The sequence below is a fragment of the Octopus sinensis genome, linkage group LG21, assembly GCF_006345805.1.
Source record: "Octopus sinensis linkage group LG21, ASM634580v1, whole genome shotgun sequence".
Lineage (NCBI taxonomy): Eukaryota > Metazoa > Mollusca > Cephalopoda > Octopoda > Octopodidae > Octopus > Octopus sinensis.
In genome coordinates, this window is record NC_043017.1 from 18769633 (window position 1) to 18790985 (window position 21353).

At 36.0% G+C, this 21353-nt stretch overlaps 1 protein-coding gene and 1 long non-coding RNA gene across 2 annotated transcripts in view; one reads left to right on the top strand and one right to left on the bottom strand.

Moving 5' to 3' along the window:
• LOC115222790 (zinc finger protein 271-like) overlaps positions 1–21353 on the bottom strand; it is a 54689-nt gene that overhangs the window by 1074 nt on the left and 32262 nt on the right. Inside the window, exon 6 of the mRNA XM_036511769.1 lies at positions 12132–12468. Within this exon, the coding sequence (XP_036367662.1) occupies positions 12132–12468 (337 nt within the window). The remainder of the gene's footprint in view (positions 1–12131; positions 12469–21353) is intronic.
• LOC118767369 lies at positions 1781–9646 on the top strand. Its single transcript, XR_005003286.1, has 3 exons — positions 1781–1791; positions 4565–4571; positions 9048–9646. It is a non-coding gene; the product is annotated as an uncharacterized LOC118767369 (long non-coding RNA).

Here is a 21353-nt window from a genome sequence, read left to right on the forward strand (position 1 = left end):
GATATCACAGGGAAATGGTTTTTCTCCAGTATGAGTACGTTTGTGAATACAAAGGTTACCTTTTTGAGAGAATGACTTGTTACAGATGTCACAGTAATATAAAGGTTTTCCATTCTCTTCCATTTTCTCGTTAAGAAAATCAATCTTTTCAACCTGAGTTCCACATTTAACTTTATTCTCACATAACTCATCTTCCATAATTGTTTGTCTCCCACCATAAAACTTCAAAAGATTTTGATTTGAAGCATGGAACAAACTGCCGGCATCAGTTGTTAGTTGTCGGAGCACTGCATCCTTCAAAACTTCCATGCTTTCTGAGATTCGCCAACACTACACCTGATTTTCTCCCCTCCATACACACACAAGCATGTATCTGACTCATACATTGTTCGCTTTCCAGACATTTGTACATTACTGTATATACTTTATCCACACTGTCTGACAAGTTGTGGTGCACCTGAGCACTGTATACAATAATTTCATTATTATTATTATATATTATATTTCATTCCTAACAAATATTTCTTCTGCTACATTTCCTTCCATCGTCTTTGTTGAGATTTGAATGTACACAAACTCCATTTTTGTCCAAATTTATTTAGAAGGCAAAATCATCTTGTATGGCTATTTTGCAAATAATCTCAGCTCGGAGTCAATATTTCACAGTAATTCTACCACAGATTTATATAACGAATGGTTACATTTGTTGTGTATGACATCTTCCATTTGTCTTGAAAGGATGATAAATATTGATGGATCTCAGGTAAATAATATTCTTTAATGCCAATATCATTTGATATTCTGAAAGAAAAGAGAACAAAATATAAAATGCAGAGGATACTTAAACCAAAGACATTCAACACTGGACATCTTATTACATTTCTTCTAATATTGATAAACTGTAGTTATAAACTTCTTCCTGGACATTGGAACCCATCTAATACATGCATCCATTTTCAAGACTAAAAGCTTTATATACATACTCCATACACATGTGTGTGTGTGTGTGTGAGAGAGAGAGAGGGGGGGAGAAAGAGAGAGTGTGCCTCTTACACATAGATGACAATACACATGTTCACTCACTTACACGCACTCTCTCTCAAACACACACACATGCACACAAAAAGGATGTATGCATATGTAATGATGTATGTATGTATACATGACAACACACCCCTTCACTCACTCACTCTCTTTCACACACACATCCATTTCATATACACGTACCTATTTCTTTATTACCCACAAGGGGCTAAACATAGAGGGGACAAACAAAGACAGACATAGGTATTAAATTGATTACATCAACCCCAGTGCGTAACTGGTACTTAATTTATCGACCCCGAAAGGATGAAAGGCAAAGTCGACCTCGGCGGAATTTGAACTCACAACGTAACGGCAGACGAAATACGGCTACGCATTTCGCCCGGCGTGCTAATGTTTCTGCCAAAGGCAACATCGTTACTTTAGGAAGATTTCTTTTTTTCTTCACTTTCTTTCCATAATCTTTGAACACATCAAAACAAACAGATGTAGAAGAAAGAGGACACGACCTATTCAATGTAGACGTTATTTCTGTTAATAATACTTACATATTAATATAGAGCCGATGACGAAGATGTGATAGATTCAAGTAGTCGCAACTCAGACTGGACAATGACAGCTTTGACACAACTTCTATATTTTACAACAAACCTTCATTCAAATTTTTCACATCGACATAATAAAGAATGTTGTAGCTATTTCTTTCCTCGGTTAATTAGCAATCATCTATCAACCGACGTCTTCGATGTATAATTAAGACACACCAAAGTGAGGGAGGTGCATTTTTCAGTGATGTTAAAAAAAATGCACTTCCCACATATTGGTTTATCTTTATTATTTGAATTTGATAAAATTATTGTTTTTGTTGTTGTTATTGTTATTATTATTATTGTTATTGTTATTATTATTATTATTATTATTAAAATTGGGGAAAACAAATTCTTTTACAACACTTATGGTTTGTGAGAAGAGACACTTTAGGTGTTTGGAGGTTTTGAAAAAGGAAACCCTTTGGAAAATGTTTCCTAGTGTAAATGGTTAATTACAAAAGAGGTAGCGTGGCACCTTGGGCAAGTGTCTTCTACTATGGCCTCGGGCCAACCAAAGCCTTGTGAGTAGATTTGGTAGATGGAAACTGAAAGAAGCCCATGTATATATACATATGTGTGTGTTTGTGTGTTTGTCTCCCCAAAGTCGCTTGACAACTGATGTTGGTTTGTTTACATCCCCACAACTTAGCGGTTCAGCAAAAGAGAGAGAATAAGTACTAGGCTTACAAAGATTAAGTCCTGGGGTCGATTTGCTCGACTAAATGCGGTGCTCCAGCATGGCTACATTCAAATGACTGGAAAAGGTGAAGGAATAGGGTATTCCTTTCATTACTGACACATAACAGCATAAAACTAACATTTTGTTTTTCTTTAACATTTTTACAACATAAAACAAACGATATTTTTTATTTTATTCCAGTCATTAGAGCATGGCCATGCTGGGGCACTGCTTTGAAAGGTTTTATAGAACAAATTGACCCCTATATAGATATTCTTTAAATACCTATTCTATTCGACTCCATACGCCGAACTGCTAATGGGGACATGAACAGACCAGCACTAGTTGTCAAGTGGTGGGGATGAACAAATACAAAGACACATACACTTATGTATTTATATGATGGGCTTCCACACAGTTTCCATCAACCAAATTCACTCTTAAGGCATTGGTCAACCTGGGACTACATTAAAAATAACTCAACCTAGGTGCCTTACCAGGGGATTGAACCTAATACCCATGGTTACAATGCAAGCTTCTTAACCACACTACCATACCTGTACCTACATGCAAACATTTGAATATTTAATCTCCCTTTCCTCCATCACACATGATAGTTTTTTTCTCAGTCTCCTAACCAACAAACATGTAGCTGCCATTACTGTCTCACTTCCATTACTTCTTACTGTTTCCCCTATCATACTCTCTCTTTGATCACTCTATCACACTATTTCTCCCACTATTTTTCTCCGCCATCATTTTCTCTCATTATATCTCCCATCATACTCTCTCCTCCATCACTCCCTCTTACTGTTTCTCTCATCATACTCTCTCTAATTCTCCTATCATACTCTCTCCTCCCTTGCTCAGTTTCTCCCATCATACTTTTTTTTTTGACACATTGCCTTGAATTGAATGGAAATGGCACAGAAAAGCAAGGAGTTTTTAATCTTGGTAGGAAAGAAGGTAATCTCATTGTTGCTGGTGTTAAGGAAGGAACTTAACCATAGAAATCACACCAGCACTTGGAGCATTCGAACAAGATGTGCTCTCCACCCATAGAGGAGTGGAATAATTCTGAACAAAAAATATCTTGGATTGTGACAACCTATCCAGCACAAGCCAACATGGAAACCAGATGTAAAGTGATTGTGCTATTTGGTGTAATGATGGTTTCTTTTTTAACTTTGTTTATTTCATTCTAACATAATAACCACAGTGATTTATGAGAATACATATTTCTGACATGATAACTCTCATGCGGCTCAGTGGTTAGAGCGTCAGGCTCACAATCATGAGGTAACGAGTTCAATTACCAAACAGGGACATGTTGTGTTCTTGAGCAAGACACTCTATTTCATGTTGCTCCAGTTCACTCAGCTGTAGAAATGAGTTGCAACATCACTGGTGCCAAGTTGTATCGGCCCCTTTGCCTCTCCCTTGGATAACATTGGTGGCATGGAGAAGGGAGGCTGGTATACATGAGCAACTGCTGGACTTGTGCCTCGGAGGGGAACTTTCTAGGTGCAATCTCATGAAGATTCATGACCAAAGGGTGTCTTTACTCTATAACTCTAACATAATTTATGAAAATACATTTCTCAATTATTTACCCACAATGTCAAATGCATTGTATATTTTCTTCTTTCTGGAAATAAGTGAGACAGAACATATGTATTTTTTTTAATACTTTTATTAAAAATATGACAGTAGTAAGTTACCTCGCCAAAACAGAGATGTAGTTATACAAAAACATAGTGTTGCCAAGTTGTTATCTTCTTTCCAGAGTGTAGATATTTATGTTTATGTCAGATACTTGTTTTAAATTTAATTTTAATAGTTGTGGCAAATAGAGCAATATCAACTAATAAATTTCGCTTTGGATGTGGCTTGCAAGATTATTTATGTGAATTCGTGTGTTGAAGCATCAAATGAAGTAGACCAAAAGTTGCTCTGACTTTGCTATATTCATATTATCATTGAATACATACATGTTTAGTTAAGTGAGACTTTTGAATGAATGATTTGCCACAGATATCACAATGATATGGCCTCTCTCCAGTATGAATACGTTTGTGTTTAGTTACAGCACCAATTCCATCAGAGAATGATTTGCCACAGATATCACACTGATATGGCTTTTCTCCTGTATGAATACGTTTGTGAGAAATTAATCCAGCACTTCCAGAAAAAGATTTACCACAAATATCACAGCAATATGGCTTCTCTCCTGTATGAGTATATGTGTGAGTTTTTAAGTGGTTACTTCGAGAGAATGATTTACCACAAATATCACAGTGATACGGCTTCACTCCAGTATGAATGTATTTGTGTGCAGCTAAACTATTTCCATGAGTGAATGATTCATCACAGATATCACAGTGATAAGGTTTCTCTCCTGTATGAATACGTATATGTTTAGTTAAGTCACCACTTCCACAGAATGATTTACCACAGATGTCACAGTGATATGGCCTCTCTCCTGTATGAATACGATTATGTGATTTCAAAGATGTCCTTAGTGAGAATGATTTATTACAGATATCACACTGGAATGATTTTTTACCTGTATGAATATATTTGTGAAGAGTTAATTCACAATTTTGAGAGAATGATTTACCACAAATATCACAGTGATATGGCTTCTCTCCTGTATGAATACGTTTGTGTGGAGTCAAGTAACTACTTCCAGAGAAAGATTTATCACAGACATCACAATGATAAGGCCTCTCTCCTGTGTGAATATATTTGTGAGTAGTTAAGTGACTTGATTGAGAGAATGATTTGCCACAGATGTCACAGTGATATGGCCTCTCTCCTGTATGAATACGTTTGTGTTTAGTTACAGCACCAATTCCATTAGAGAATGACTTACCACAGATATCACACTGATATGGCTTCTCTCCTGTATGAATACGTACGTGAGAAGTTAATCCAGCACTTCTTGAAAAAGATTTACCACAAATATCACAGAGATATGGCTTTTCTCCAGTATGAATGTATTTGTGAGTTTTCAAGTGGCTACTTTGAGAGAATGATTTACCACAAATATCACAGTGATATGGCTTCTCTCCGGTATGAATGTATTTGTGTGCAATTAAACTATTCCCATGAGAGAATGATTCACCACAAATATCACACTGATATGGTTTCTCTCCTGTATGAATTCGTTTATGTTTAGTTAAGTTACCACTTCCAAAGAATGAACTACCACAAATTTCACAGTGATATGGTTTCTTCCCTGTATGAATACGATTATGAAATGTTAAATGACTCCTTAGAGAAAATGATTTATCACAGACATCACATTGGAATGGCTTTGCACCAGTATGAACATATTTGTGAGAAGTTAATTCAGAATTTTGAGAGAATGTCTTTCCACAGATATCACAGTGATACGGCTTCTCACCTGTATGAATGCGTTTGTGAGAAGTTAATCCTCCATTTTGATAGAATGATTTACCACAGACTTCACAGTGGTATGGCTTCTCTCCTGTATGAATGAGTTTGTGTCTTGTTAAGTTACTACGACTAGAAAATGATTTAGCACAAATATCACAATGGTATGTTTTCTCTCCTTTATGAATACATTTGTGAGAGAATGACTTTTTACAGACATCACAGTAGAATAATGCTTTCCTTTCCTCTTTGCTTACATCATTAGGAAAGTCAATCTTATGAATCCGTGTTTCACATTTATCCTTGTTTTCACAGTTCCATTCAGTTTCCATAATGTTTTTGTCTCTCACCACAACATACAGATGTTATATTCTGTTATATTTTGTTTTTATATTTTATTCCTTACAAATATTTCTTCTGCTGTGAATGTTGTAGACATTTGAAGATGCTGCAAACTCATTCCCGATCCAAGTTTAATTACAATATAAAATTATCTTGTACATATTCGAGACAGTGAAGTAGGCATATATTGATATTAATTTTCATTTAGAGTAAATATTTCAAAGTAATTCTACCACAGATTTATATAAACAAGGTTTATATCTGTTCTCTGACATCTTTTCTTTTTCTTTTTAAAAGAGGATAAATATTGATGCATCTGTACTGAAGAATTCTACCTTCCACATGACATAGATTATTCTGAAAGAAAAGAGAAACAATATAGAGAATCCTTCAAAGGTAGACATTCAACGGTGGACATTTTACTACATTTCTTTTACATCAAAAACCTATATATAAAATTTACCCATCACATCAACCCCTTTCCAAGACAAAAAGACATTTATAGGCCCAACTGCTTGAGCAAAACTGGGTTCTAAAAGTGTTGTGTGTGAAAATTTTTTTCACACACCCTTATCCCAACAAACCAAACAACATTCCTTCTCTTCTCTTCCTCTTTTTCCTGCACTATACTTATGCTTATCTCTCCCTCCCCACTGTGTCATTGCCATACTGTTGTGCCCCCACCCTACACCTGCATTCCTTCACCGCTTCGCATTCATGTGAACCCTCTACTCCCAACTCATGTATTCCTGGCAATACTTTACCATCCCATTTATATTTTCATCCCTGTACCTTGCAGATGTGCCCTGGCACATTCCCCACTATTTCGCTCTCACTCTCTCTTGCACTCTCACACTCATTCTCATTTTTGATCTCTCTCTCTCTCCCTCCTGGGTAACCATGTATCTCCCCTACAGCAAGACTCCTGTTTCTCTGTCACACTCTAACCTCCCATTGTGTGGCACAAGGCTACATCCTCCTATACCCCACCTCTCAAAGGATCTTTGTCTTGCAAGTTACTCTGTGACTCCACCAGTGCTGGTGTCTAGTCCACACTGTAAAGTGTTAAGTGTTTGGAAGGGAATCCAGTCATAGAAACCATGCCAAAACAGACTTTGCCAGTGTTGGTGCCATATTAAAAGCATCGTGTCCACTCTGTAAAATAGTTGGCATTAGGAACGGCATCCGATCATAGAAACTATGCCAATACAGATAGTAAAGTCTGGTGCAGTCCTCTGGTTTGCCAGCTCCACTCAAACCCGCCAACACATGCTAGCATGGAAAATGAACATTAAATGATGATGATGATGATGGTGTGTGTGTCTGTGTTTGTCACCCACCACTGCTTGATAACCAGTAGTGATGTATTTACAGCCCCATAACTTAGTGGTTCAGCAAAAGAGGCCAACAGAATAAGTACCAAGCTTACAAAAAAAAAAGTTCTAGGGTTAATTCATTTAACCAAAGGCTGTGATGGGTTTGTCTCCAGTGAGACATGATGGAACACAATGAACTCTTTGAATAGCTAGGACCTTATTAAACTATCCAGCTTGTGTCATCATGGAGCACAGATGCTAGAGTATTACAGGGATCATACACACACAGAAACACTATAATCATCATCATCATTGTTGTTTAACATCCGCTTTCCATGCTGGTGTGGGTTTGACGGTTTGACTGAGGACTGGCAAGCCAGAAGGCTGCACCAGATTCCAATCTGATCTGGCAAGGTTTCTACAGCTGGATGCCCTTCTTAACTCCAGCCACTCTGAGAGTGTAGTGGGTGCATGTCCAGTCATGGGGTAACTGATGCAATCGATGTTGGTATGTTTACGTCCCCGTAACTTAGCGGTTCGGCAAATGAAGCCCGATAGAATAAGCACTTGGCTTACAAAGCATAAGTCCTGGGTCGATTTGTTCGACTAAAGGCGGTGCTCCAGCATGGCTGCACTCACATGACTGAAACAAACAAAACAATATATATGTATGTCTATATGCCGATTTTATTCACCAACACTTCGTGGCATTTTTATCCTTCAATTTTCAAAAATTATTTCTGTCATTCATTGAAACATAGTAGTTGGGTCACACCCCTTCCTTTCGTAACTTTTCAATTTTAAGTCTTTTTACAAATAAATTTTTCGGATCCACGTTTGAAACATCGGAGATTATATTCTACAAATTTTTTTTTCTAACATTTCAATTTCTTTTCATTCCTCTTCGCATCTCTTCCGAAAGTATCAAGACAATAGACATTGTCAGCTAAAGCAAGTTTTTCGACTCGCTTCTATTACATATGCGGCAGCCTACCGTATGCGGATTAAGGCAACATCGTTACTTTAGGAAGATTTCTTTTTTTCTTCACTTTCTTTCCATAATCTTTGAACACATCAAAACAAACAGATGTAGAAGAATGAGGACATGACCTATTCAATGTAGACGATGTTTCTGTTAATAATACTTACATATTAATATAGAGCCGATGACGAAGATGTGATAGATTCAAATAGTCACAGCTAAGACTGGACAATGACAGCTTTGACACACATTCTATATTTTACAACAAACCTTCATTTAGATTTTTCACATCGACATAATAAAGAATGTTGTAGCTGTTTCTTTCCTCGGTTAATTAGCAATCATCTATCAACCGACGTCTTCGATGTATAATTAAGGCACACCAAAGTGAGGGAGGTGCATTTTTCAGCGCTATAAAAAAAACAACAAAAAGAACTTCCCTCACATTGGTATATCTTGTTTCATTTTGATGAGGAAACTTATTGTTATGGACAATGGACGGCATGAGTTAAAATAAGAACAGTAATAAGCGAGTGAAGAACGAATATTTAGTGTGTTTATTTGGTAAAAAAAACAAAAATGACCGTCTCGAAAAAGAATATCAGTTTCAGGAATCTTACAACTCAAATTCATTATTATTATATGAGATCAAGTTCTTTAACCACACTAATGATTAGGGGTGAGAGACACGTTAGGTGTTTGGTGGTTTCGAAAGACGAAACCTTTGTAAATGTTTCAGTGATCACTCGAGTTGCTAGAAATAGCAGTCAAATTTCCTGCGAAGTACAGCATATTATATTGCGTGTACTGCTGTCCTTCCATACTTGCTACCGTTGTTTGTTACTCGATTTCTCTCTCTCACACACACACATACACACAAAAGTATCACATCGTAATCGATCGAGTGATCATTGCTAAACTCAAACTCCTTTTTGTGCCGATTTCTCACTCTGATGAAATATTCAACTCACAATATTCAAAATGCATCTTTGATTTATTATTTGTAATTTGAATGAATTGAATATGCAATAGGTAATTTGAAATTGACATTATGTTAATCAATTGATATTTAACTATCGATCTCTCCATTTTCTTCTTATCCTATACACACACACACACGAGAAGCGCATCATCATCATCATTTAATGTCCGCTTTCCATGCTGGTATGGATTGGACGGCTTGACTGAGAACTCGCAAGCCAGAGGCTGTACCAGGCTCCAATCTGATCTGGCAGTGTTTCTACAGCTGGATGCCCTTCCTAACGCCAACCACTCCAAGAGTGTAGTGGGTGCTTTTTACGTGCCACCGGCATGAGGGCCAGTCAGCTAGTACTGGCATCAACCATGCTTGATGGGAGCCAGTCAGGTGTGATGTTGTTGTGGAAAGTGACAGATTATTAACTATTATCTTAATACAATATATTGTGATATTATCAGGTGTAATTAGTGTCATTGATTAACGACTGAGTTCATATCTTTCCAATCAGCTTCTTTGCCCTACTGGAGTAGCCAAATATTTTCTGGAAAAACCAAAGTTGCTGGGGCCATGCAAAAAAAGGCCTTGTTCCAGACCCATGCTAATGCCACATAAAGAAGTGCACATGCTGGAGCCACATAAGACATCATTCATGCCAGCACCAAGCACACTTTGTAGTGGTTGGCTTTAGGAAAGGCATCCAGCCAAAAGACCTTACTAAAACAGATGAGTGGAAGCTGCTGCATCCTGTCAAACCCATGTATAGAAAGCAGACATTAAATGATGACGATGATGATCAAACACACACACATACATAGTAGGTGAGTTGGGATAAAATAATCCAACAGTTTACATTGAGAAGCACTTCCATGGACAGTGGCTATCTGAAAATTGTAACGGAGATATTCCTTATAAACTGTTGTTCCCAATAAACAAAATCCACAAACCACTTTTCTGTCGCAGAGTATAAATAAAAATTAAAGACTGAAGTTAGCAGAATTATTTTTATTTCATAGTTTACAATTGTTTCAACAACTCCATTGTCAATAACCTTGCATCATGCTTAGAAACATGTCCATAATTAATGATTTGGTCATATATGCTGTGCAATTTATGATCCAGAGAAATTGTTTCTTCAGAAGTTTTTATAAAAGAATATAATGAAGCAATTGATTATTTTTGCTTAAACATGGGATAATCAGCAACATTTATAGCAGGAAGGACTAAGATTTATAATTTTATGTGGAAAATGACAAGAAAAAATAAGAAAGAAAGAAAGCTTTCGGCTCTGTTCAGCCTTCACTGGATAATCCTCAAGTGCTAATCCTTCACTAGATAATCCTCAAGTGCTAATCAGATCTGCTGCTCAAGACAATTCCATGGTATCAAAATATTTTCATGTCACCTTAGTGGTGTTTTGTCATTAGTATGTTATATCTCTACTAAGTTAACTTTACGGCTCTTTCATTCTAGGCTTACTTTCATATCTGGAATTTCTTTCCTAATACCACTACAGATTCAGCTATAGGAACAAGGTCATTAACATACAGGAGTTTCTATGGACAATTGAACTTAACCACCTCCATTACAGCCTGAAGCATTAAAACAAACATAAGGTAACTGAGAATCAAGCCTGGCTCAATTCCTTTACATATATATCATACCATAATAAAATTTGAACCAGAATCCTCACAAAATACATGAAATAATGTATAAAAGATCCACAACATACATAATGATATAAATGAAATATTTTCTTTTATGGTTTCTGTATTTATTTCTTACCTAATAACTGTACATGGCTTATGAGAATAGATTTCTCAGTTATTTACCCACAATGTCAAATAAATTGATTGCATCTCTACTCTCATTAGATGGAAAACATAAATATTCTGAAAGAATATTTTTATTGAAGGTATCGCCATAGTTATTTACTTCACCAATACTTGATGCAGGGGTTATATAAAACAAAGTGTTTGGAAATTGTTATCACAATATATCTTCTTTGATATGTGGAATACATTTATTCTCATAATATTTGTTTCATACAAATTCCAGATGCTAAGCCTCACAGAGGAAATAACAAGGGAGCAGGAGTTGGGGTGATTTGTTTAACATCTGTTTTTCATGCTGGCATGGACTGGACGGTTTGACTGAGGTCTGGAGAGCCAGTGGCTGCACCAGGCTCCAATCTGATCTGTGTATGAATATGTAAATTTGTAGTTAAGGGACCTATTCAAGAGAATTACTATAAAAATCAATGAAATTGGTTTCTCACCTGTATGAATACACCTGTGTACATTTAAGGCAACCTTTTTTTAGACAACTGCTATAGAAACCACAGAAAGATAGCACCACTGCTTCTACATTTGTGCTTTGATAGGGCACCAATTTCAGAGAATGATTCACTGCAGATATCACAGTGCTATTTCTTTTCTCTTGTATGAATATGTTTATGAGTAAATAAGGTACCACTTTCAGAGAATGACTTATCACAAATATCACAGTGATATGGTTTCTCTCCTGTATGTGTACGTTTGTGAGTAATCAAGGTACTATTTCCAGAGAATGATTTACCACAGATATCACAGTGATATGGTTTTTCCCCAGTATGAATACGTTTATGAGAAGTTAGGTTACCATTTTTAGAGAATGATTTACCACAAATATCACATTGATATGGTTTCTCTCCAGTATGAATACGTACATGTTTAGTTAAGTCACCATTCTGAGAGAAAGATTTACCACAAATATCACAGTGATATGGCTTCTCTCCTGTATGAATACGTTTATGATTACTTAGGTGACCATTTTCAGAGAATGATTTACCACAGATATCACAGTAATATGGTTTTTCTCCAGTATGAAGCCGTTTGTGTATAGTTAGGGTTGTGCAACGTGAAAATGATTTACCACAGATATCACACTGATATGGCTTCTCTCCCATATGAATACGATTGTGAGTAGTTAAACTCTCATTTTGAGAGAATGATTTACCACAGATATCACAATGATATGGTTTTTCTCCTGTATGAATACGTCTGTGTGCAGTTAAGCTGCTACTTTGAGAGAATGCTTTACCACAGATATCACAATGAAATGGTTTTTCTCCTGTATGAATACGTCTGTGTGCAGTTAAACTACCATTCTGAGAGAACAATTTACCACAGATATCACAGGAATATGCTTTCTCTCCTGTATGAACGACTTTGTGAGAAGCTAAAGTATCACTTCGAGAGAATGATTTACCACAGATATCACAGTAAAACGGTTTCTCTCCTGTATGAATGAATTTGTGAGAAGTTAAAACATCATTTCTGTTAAATGATTTACCACAGATATCACAATGATATGGTCTCTCCCCTGAATGAATGCGTTTGTGAGTAGTTAGGTTGCTTTTCTGAGAGAATGACTTTTTACAAATATCACATTTATGCAATGGCCTTCCATTCTCTTTCTTTTGAACTTTGTCCTCACAGAATTCAGTTTCCATAATTTTTCATGTCTCACCACGAATATTCCTTCCACTGTATTTCCTTCAATTGTGATTTTCTGTCAATATGTGAAGATGCTGTAAATTTACTAGGAATCTGAGTTTAATTAGACAATAAATTCATTTTGTATATATTTCTGACAATGAAGTAACGCTATTCTGCAATCAGTTTCAGTTCACAGCAAATATTTCATGGTGATTCTACCACAGATTTATATAAACAAAGTTTATATTTGTTCTGTATGGCATTTCCTTTTAGTCATTAAAAAGTGATAAATATTGACGGGTCTGGAGTAAATAATTCTTTTATGCCAATGTAATTTGATAATCTGAAATAATAAAGAAATAGAAAATATAGAGGATACTTAAAAAGTAGGCATTCAACTGACACTTTACTACATTTCTTCTATATTGATAAAACTTTATTTGACAAACGATCTTCTCCCGTTTCAAGACTTATACATAAAGGTAACAGAGAAGGTAAATCATCTCGGCAGTATTTTTGCAAATTTTTTCTGTGTGTTGATATTAAGATATGAGGGAATAAAGATAACTGAAATGGAATGTGGAAAGGAAAACGGGGAAGATATGAAGACAACCATAGGTAATGTCAGTTAAAGCAAGTTTTTCAACTAACAGACTACGGCATAGGAATTAAGACAGCATCGTTACTTTAGGAAAATTTCTTCTTCACTATCCTTCTTTTATCCTTGAACACATCAAAACAAAAGGATGTAGTAGAAAGAGGACACGACCTATACAATGTAGACGTTGTTTCTCTCCAGAATACTTACATATTAATATAGAGCCAATGACGAAGATGTCGTGATAGATTCAAGTAGTCACAACTCAGACAGGACAATGACAGCTTCAACAAACCTTCGTTTATACCAGTATTTGGCCAACACTGCTGGGGTACAGTGAACGATTTATAAAAGAAATAGTGAATAGTTTTTTTTTTTAGTGGTTGTCTCTTATTCAAATATTAACTTTAAAATGATTTTAAATGTGAAATATTATAGTAAACTGCACGTTACCCCCACAATCGCGACAACAATAATAAGTCTGGGTGAAACCCTGATTCGAATATATGTGTCAATAATGAAACTGAAGCGGTGTCATTAAAGAGTAGGTCCAGTAGTAAAATAGTACCCCGCGTTAAACTAGTTCCCAAAACTAAATTACACCGTCCTGATATTACATGAAAAAGTTTTAAAAGGTATATTTCGAAACCTTTGGATCTTTTCACTTTCAAAGCCTGTTCTTTCAAATTTTTCCTACTGAACCAAACAATTTGAAACTTCGTATACTGGTAGAATGTGTCAAAAGAAAACATAATTGTAAACCAGAATGAAAAAGGAATTGTAATTTCAAGATCCGGGGAAAGTATAAAAATGATGGAAACGAATAAATAAAAATTAAAAATTTTAATTAATATTGAAGTTAATATTGGTGTAAGAATTAACACTTCCTTCTCTAAGCCTAGATTCGAAACCGAATCCAAGAATTCTCGGTCGTCCAAACCACGACGATCAACAGCCGCGAAAAAAGGTTTTCTCTGTCCTGTCAAAAATTGATTGATGATCTCCCTTTGACCAGCGACCTCACATCAGGCGAAGTTCAACTGGACAAGCGCTGACCTATTTAGGTACAAACTCTGCTGCAGTATGTCTGTCTTTCTAGCTGCCACAAATATTATAAAACCAGACGAAACAAGCGAGGCAAGCAGACAGACGAGATAGATCTATCTACGACCCAAGTTTTGGCAGACGACAGAGACAGAGAGAAATGTTCGAAGTGCCGACAGACTACTGTTTCGAATATAGGCTTAGAGAAGGAAGTGTTAATTCTTACACTGGTTTCAAATTTTGGCACAGGGCCAGCATGTTCGGGGAAAAGGGGTTCGTTGATTACATCAACCCCAGGGCTCAACTGATACTTATTTTATCGACCTTGAAAGGATAAAAGGTAAAGTCAATGCTGGTGGCATTTAAACCCAGAATGTAAATATGAAATGTCGCCAAGCATTTTTTTCCTCAGAGTGGTAACCACCTTACTGCTGGAGATGATATTATTAAGATTCTGCCTGGGTCAACTTTGCCTTTCCTCCTTTCGGGGTTGATAAAACAAGTACCAGTGAAACACTGGGGTCGATGTAATTGACTAGTTCACTCCCAACAAATTTCAGGCCTTGTGCCTTTAGGAGAAAGGATATTATTATTATTATTAAAGCGGCGAAGCTGGTCATTAGGAAGACATCGCAATGGCACAGCATTTCTTGTGACATTACATTCAGAGTTAAAATTCCTATGCAGCATTGATATTAATAATAAAATTATTTTGTGATCTTTTGTAGGCTGCTGCAAACTGCATGAACTTGTCAGAATTACCATCATTTCATTCAGATGATGAGGCTAAGGTTTTAATGTTAATGGACTCAGGAATGATACTGTTCGAAAGTAAACAGGAAGGACTAAAGGGGAAGATGTGACACATACTAAATAAAATAGAAACATAGGCAAGTGTTTAATGCAACACGGTTGAAAGAAGAGCAGTCCCCAATTTATTCACACACATCTTATTTTAATAACTTCCTCGTTATTTTCAAAATTAATTGAAACAACAGTAGTGCATTCTAACAGAAATATGGTAAGATAAAAGGTTAAAGTGATCTAAATTAAAACTTTACATCAAAATTTCAAGTTAATTTATGTTCCAGACACTAACTTAGTAATGATAAAGTCATTTTTAGTAAATTTTTCATCATTTTCAAAATTGATTTAAAGACAAGCAGTGTTTTGCAACAGAAATATGATAAGTAAATGGTTAAACTTTTGACCGTATTCAAATAATATCAAAAAGAAAAAAAAGAAACTTTCCTCAACAACCAAATGTGTCCCTTAATAAATAGTCTTATCATGACGTCTCACTCTGTAAACAGGGAAACTATCATTATATCAGTTCTTGTTTCCTTATTCTATACAGGCTGTCAATAAAACACTACTACACCAGAAAGCAATGAAATAGTCCCCCCTTTAAATGAAATGTGTTACACAACAATATATAATTATATGAAAGCAACACGACTGTATATATATCTACATCAGGGTGGATGTCTCCAAGAGGAGTTACTGAGTGGCAGAGATTGATGACATTAGAGGAATATGGAAGAGAGACCTTATAACACTAACTGGTCTATCACTGAGACTGTCTTCATATCTAACATAACAATATGGTAGAGTTCATCCAGATGTCTTGTATTGAATAGTAAGAATTTACAGAGAAGATTACATCTACACAAGTAAGTTCATAGTGAAGTTGTTGTCCTTATGTCCATTAATTATAAACAGTTTGTGTTCCTGACATCTGGAAAGTATTAGCGATATATTTAGAACAACATGACCAGAGTGAAACTTCATTACAAACTCAAACACTATTCTTAAGTGAAGGAGAACAGAGCTGCCATTAAGTTTGAAGAATATGGAAGGGAGACTTTATAACACCAACTGGTCTATCACTGAGACTGTCTTCATATCTAACATAACAGTAGAGTCATTCATCCAGATGTGACTGCAATGTCTTGTATTGAATAGTAAAAATTTCCAGGGAATATTACATCTACACAAGTAAATTAGCAATGAAGGTTTTGTCCTTATGTCCATTAATTATAAATTGTTTGTGTTCCTGACATCTGGAAAGTATTACTGGTATATTTCCATCAACAAGACCAAAGTCTTGTTTTGTTACCAAAGAAGCTACATTAGCTCTCTACCATTTATGGGTGGTGGATAGCATGTTTGGTATTAAGTTACATCCATTTATGTTCTCAGTTCAAATCCCACTACATTGGTCTTTATCTTTCGTACTACTTTGTTTGTTGTAGATTGAATCCATCCAGAACTTCCCCAAAATGTGTGGCCTTGAGCCAATGTTAGTAATTAATATTTATTAATTGATGCTGGTCATTTGTAATCCAACAATTTAATAGAAATACTGGGGTTCTGGGTTTAATTGCTAACAGTATGCAGTTTAGTCCATCCGGCAGGTTCCTTTTGCATATGCAAATGGTCATGAATGATAGTTTCCACAGACCCGGTGCTAATCTTGACCTCATGGGCTATTTGGCGTATACTTATGTGTCGATCTTCCAAAATGGCAGCCTCAACTTGACGGACAGATGCCTCATCAATGGCAGAAGGGGGGCGACCAGATCTGGGAGCTGTTTTCACAGAGTTCCGACCACGTTTGAATTCACGATGCCAGCGTTTTACAAGTTCATATGATGGGGCATCATCACCATAAGTTACTTTCATTTCATCAAAAGTCTCCGTTGCTGTGCGTCCTTGCAAATACAAAAATCGGATCACTGCTCGACACTCAACAGGCTCCATTTCACACTTGACTCAGTTCAAACACCTGTAAATCAGAAACCACAATTAGTTCAGAGCTGTAATTTGCCACTTAATCTATAGAGATATAAATAATTGCACATGCAAAGTTTCAGCTAGATCAAACAACTGCAAGTGAGTCAGGGGCATTACTTATTGAACGTCCCTCGTAAGTAGAAGACACTTGCCCAAGGTGTCATGCAGTGGGACTGAACTCAGAACCATGTGGTTGAGAAGCAAACTTCTTACCATACAATCAAGCACCTGTGCTTGGGGCACATAAAAACCACCCAGCACACTCTGTAAAGTGGTTGGCATTAGGAAGGGCATCCGGCTGTAGAAACCATGCTAGAACAGACAGCTGGAATCTGGACAGCTCCCTGATGGCCAGCGCCGTGTCAAACTGTCCAACCCATGCCAGCATGGAAAGCAGATGTTAAACAATGATGATGATGACACATAAAAGCACCCAGTATACTTTTGTGAAGTAGTTGGCATCAAGCCATAGTAACCAAGTAAACTGAGACTGGAACCCGGTACAGTTCTCAGGCTTACTGGTTCCGGTCAATCCGTCTAACGCATACCAGCCTGAAAAATATCACCATGCTAAGTTATCTCACCAATGTTGATATTTTTTATCTTCTTTTTCTATCTTTTGTTTCAACCATTACACTGCGGCCATGCTAGAGAATCTTTTAGTCAAATTAATTCATCCCAATACTTATCTTCTGTTAAGCACGGTACTTATTCTATCCATCTCCTTTGTCAAACCACTAAGCTATGGAGATGTAAATACACCGACACCATTATCAAGTGGGGAACAAACAGACATAACTATATATATGTGCCAAGCATGAAACTCTTGGACCTTGGGTTACTCTATTGCTTCTGCTAAATATTAATAAAAATATATACTCATATTTTGAGTTCTATTGGTCACCCTAGAGCTGTATTACAAGACACTTGCCTAAGATTCCAAGTAGTGGAATCAAACCTGAAACCACGTGGTTACAAAGTGAGCCTCTTGACCACATAGCCATGCCCACGCCTCATAAGATTAACAAAAAAAAAATTCGGGAGGTGAGTGGATTTGGCAGATGGAAACTGAAAGAAGCCCGTCGTATATATGTATATATATATGTGTATGTGCGTGTTTGAGTGTCTGTGTTTGTCTGTTTCACTGTTTTTCTTTCCACTAACCATTTCAATTATCGTTATTCCCTCTTATGTGAAGATCAACTCAAAGAGAAAGTATTTCTTAAGGTCACTTCAATGCATTGTATAATCACAATTTATGTTTATTTCTAGACTTATAAACTTGACGAACTTTTGTCCAACATCGCTAATTTTAAGTGATTTTGATGTTGCTAGTCAAAGATCAATATTAATTCTCCACTCCATCACAGAATCTAAAACATTAAAAACACAATTGAACAACAGATATATTGGCATTCTTTCAATATAACTCGACAACATCAAAACATTTCACTTTGGGTATTTCAATGGGTTGTGGAGTATAGATATAACGAAATTATGCCAGCAATGTCTCATTTTAAACTGGAAGGAAAAAAAGACTTGCATATTTGTTCTTACCTGTTTCATGTGTGTATGTAAATTCTGCAAATTTCCAAGCAGAAAACAGAATCGAACTGTCATTTGCTTCCGCGGAAATACCAGAAGTTTTGATTTTGTCGAGTTATATCGAAAGGATGCTGATATATTTGTGTAAACGTCTATATACAAATATATATTCATGTATTGAGTTCTACCAAACACACACACACGCATGCATATAGATAATAGGTGTAGGCTGTATTAGTAGTATATAAGCATGTGGGTTAGTATTCGATATGTCCGACAGAATTTCTTCTTTACTTCACTCTCTCTCCTTTATATTTGAACACATCAAAACAAACACATGTAGTAGAAAGAGGACACGACCTATACAACGTAGATGTTGTTTCTATCAATAATACTTACATATTAATACAGAGCCAATGACGAAGATGTCAGACAGGACGATGACAGCTTCAACACAACTTCTATATTTCACAAGAAACCTTCATTTAGATTTTCATATCGTCTTAAAGACCGTTGAAGCGATTTCTGTCCACAGTTCATTAGCAACAACCATTTCTATTTAATTGGATCCCCTAAATGTTAGTTTTAAATTAGATCTGACCCAGTAATAAAGATGTTTATCAAACAACAGATTTAGTTCGTTTTAACAATAAACTGTAAGAACAACTAACTCTTTATCTTTTTAAATATATCCTAGTCTGAAATCACCAAGCAGCACGGTGACCTTTTTCTGCAGGAAAATGTACCTCCCTGGCATTGGTGTTTATGAATGTGTGTGTATCTCTGTACAGATAGACCGCATAATCTGAAATTAATAATAAATACTTTATTTTAAAACTGAAAAACATGTGTCAATTTTACCCAAAATATGAAACCCCATTGCTAAATATAATGGAATTCTGAAAATTTTATTTCATATATTAAAAAAAAAAGTACCCGAATATAATTCTGAATTAATTGAATTGGAGACAGAGAATTTATTCAGTCTGTACATATCTAAAGACTGAAAAGATAAGGGATATAATATAGGGCAGCGTTGTACGCTCCGTTAATTCCGTGTCGCAATTTTAAATTTTTGCCTTGAAATTTTTTTTTCTTCTCCAATTTGATACTGGAGTTAGCTCCCCTCACATATTATTTTTATAACGGGGCCTCCTCTGTTAATTTCTAGTAATTGTTTGATAAATGTGTTAGATCTAGTTAACAATTAACATTAAGGGTGTAGAGTACCCGCGGTGCCTGTTTGGATTGTCTCGGGGCTAAACATAAAAGCCGGCTCTGTCTCTGAGTACAAATGTCTTGTTTTCACAAGTTTTGAATTAAAATCTTCCACCAAACCTTAGTCACAATTTATGTTCTTAACACTACTTGAATGATAACTAAGTTATTTTACTAAATTCTTTGTTATATTTAAAGTAATAGAAAGAAGCACAGAGCATCTCAAAATAAATACAGTAACGAAAGGGTCTGCTATCGCCCACTCACCACTGGTAAAGAGAAGTGTTTAACCTTTTAGCATTCAGATTATTCTGTCAAATGTTATCCCTTATTTATTCACAGTGTTTAGAATTAATCCTGCATTATCTTGTAGCCTCAAGATTTCGATGATGTGGTTGTTTATTTTGAGACTGACATTGTAGGGTAGGTGTGAGGGGCCAGTATGTATGTATATATATGTATGTATGTATGTATGTATGTATATATACATACATATATATATGTATGTATATATATGTGTGTGTGTATCAAATCCACTTTCAAAACTTTGGTCGGTACAGGACTATGATTGTAGAAAACACTTGCCCCAAAAGTCCCAGGCAGCGGACGAACCTGAACCCATGTGATTTCAAAGTGAGTTTTCTAACCACATATTCAGTCTATAGCTATTTTGGCATCTATAACGTTTTGTTTTATAATTTTAAAAAATGTTTTTTTATCAATGATACTACTTTAATAATTTAAACAATCGATGTCTTTGAGAAATGCAAGTGAAAATTTGACGGATTACTATAAATAACATACTTTTAAGTGTTTACTCATTCGTTTCGGTCGTTGGTAATTGCCGGGTGTATTTTTGTACATTCCCCATTAATGTTGGTTCAAGTTTAAATGTCTCAATTCGATGTTCAGCTGCGAAAACTTCGCCGACGAATGTTGTGAAATGTAGAAGTTGTGCTGAAGCTGTCATTGTCCAGTCTGAGTTGTGACTACTTGAATTTATCTTGACATCTTCGTCATTGGCTCTGTATTATTATGTAAGTATTATTGATAGAAACAACATCTACGTTGTATAGGTCGTGTTCTCTTTCTACTACATGTGTTTGTTTTGCTGGTAGAATCGTTAGCACGCCGGGCGAAGTGCTTAGTAGTATTTCGTCTGCGGTTACGTTCTGAGTTCAAATTTCGCCGAGGTCGACTTTGCCTTTCATCCTTTCGGGATCGATTAAATAAGTACCAGTTACGCACTGGTGTCGATATGATTGACTTAATCCGTTTGTCCCCTCTGTGTTTAGCCCCTTGTGGGTAGTAAAAGAAATAGTATTCTAATATAAAAAAAAGAAAG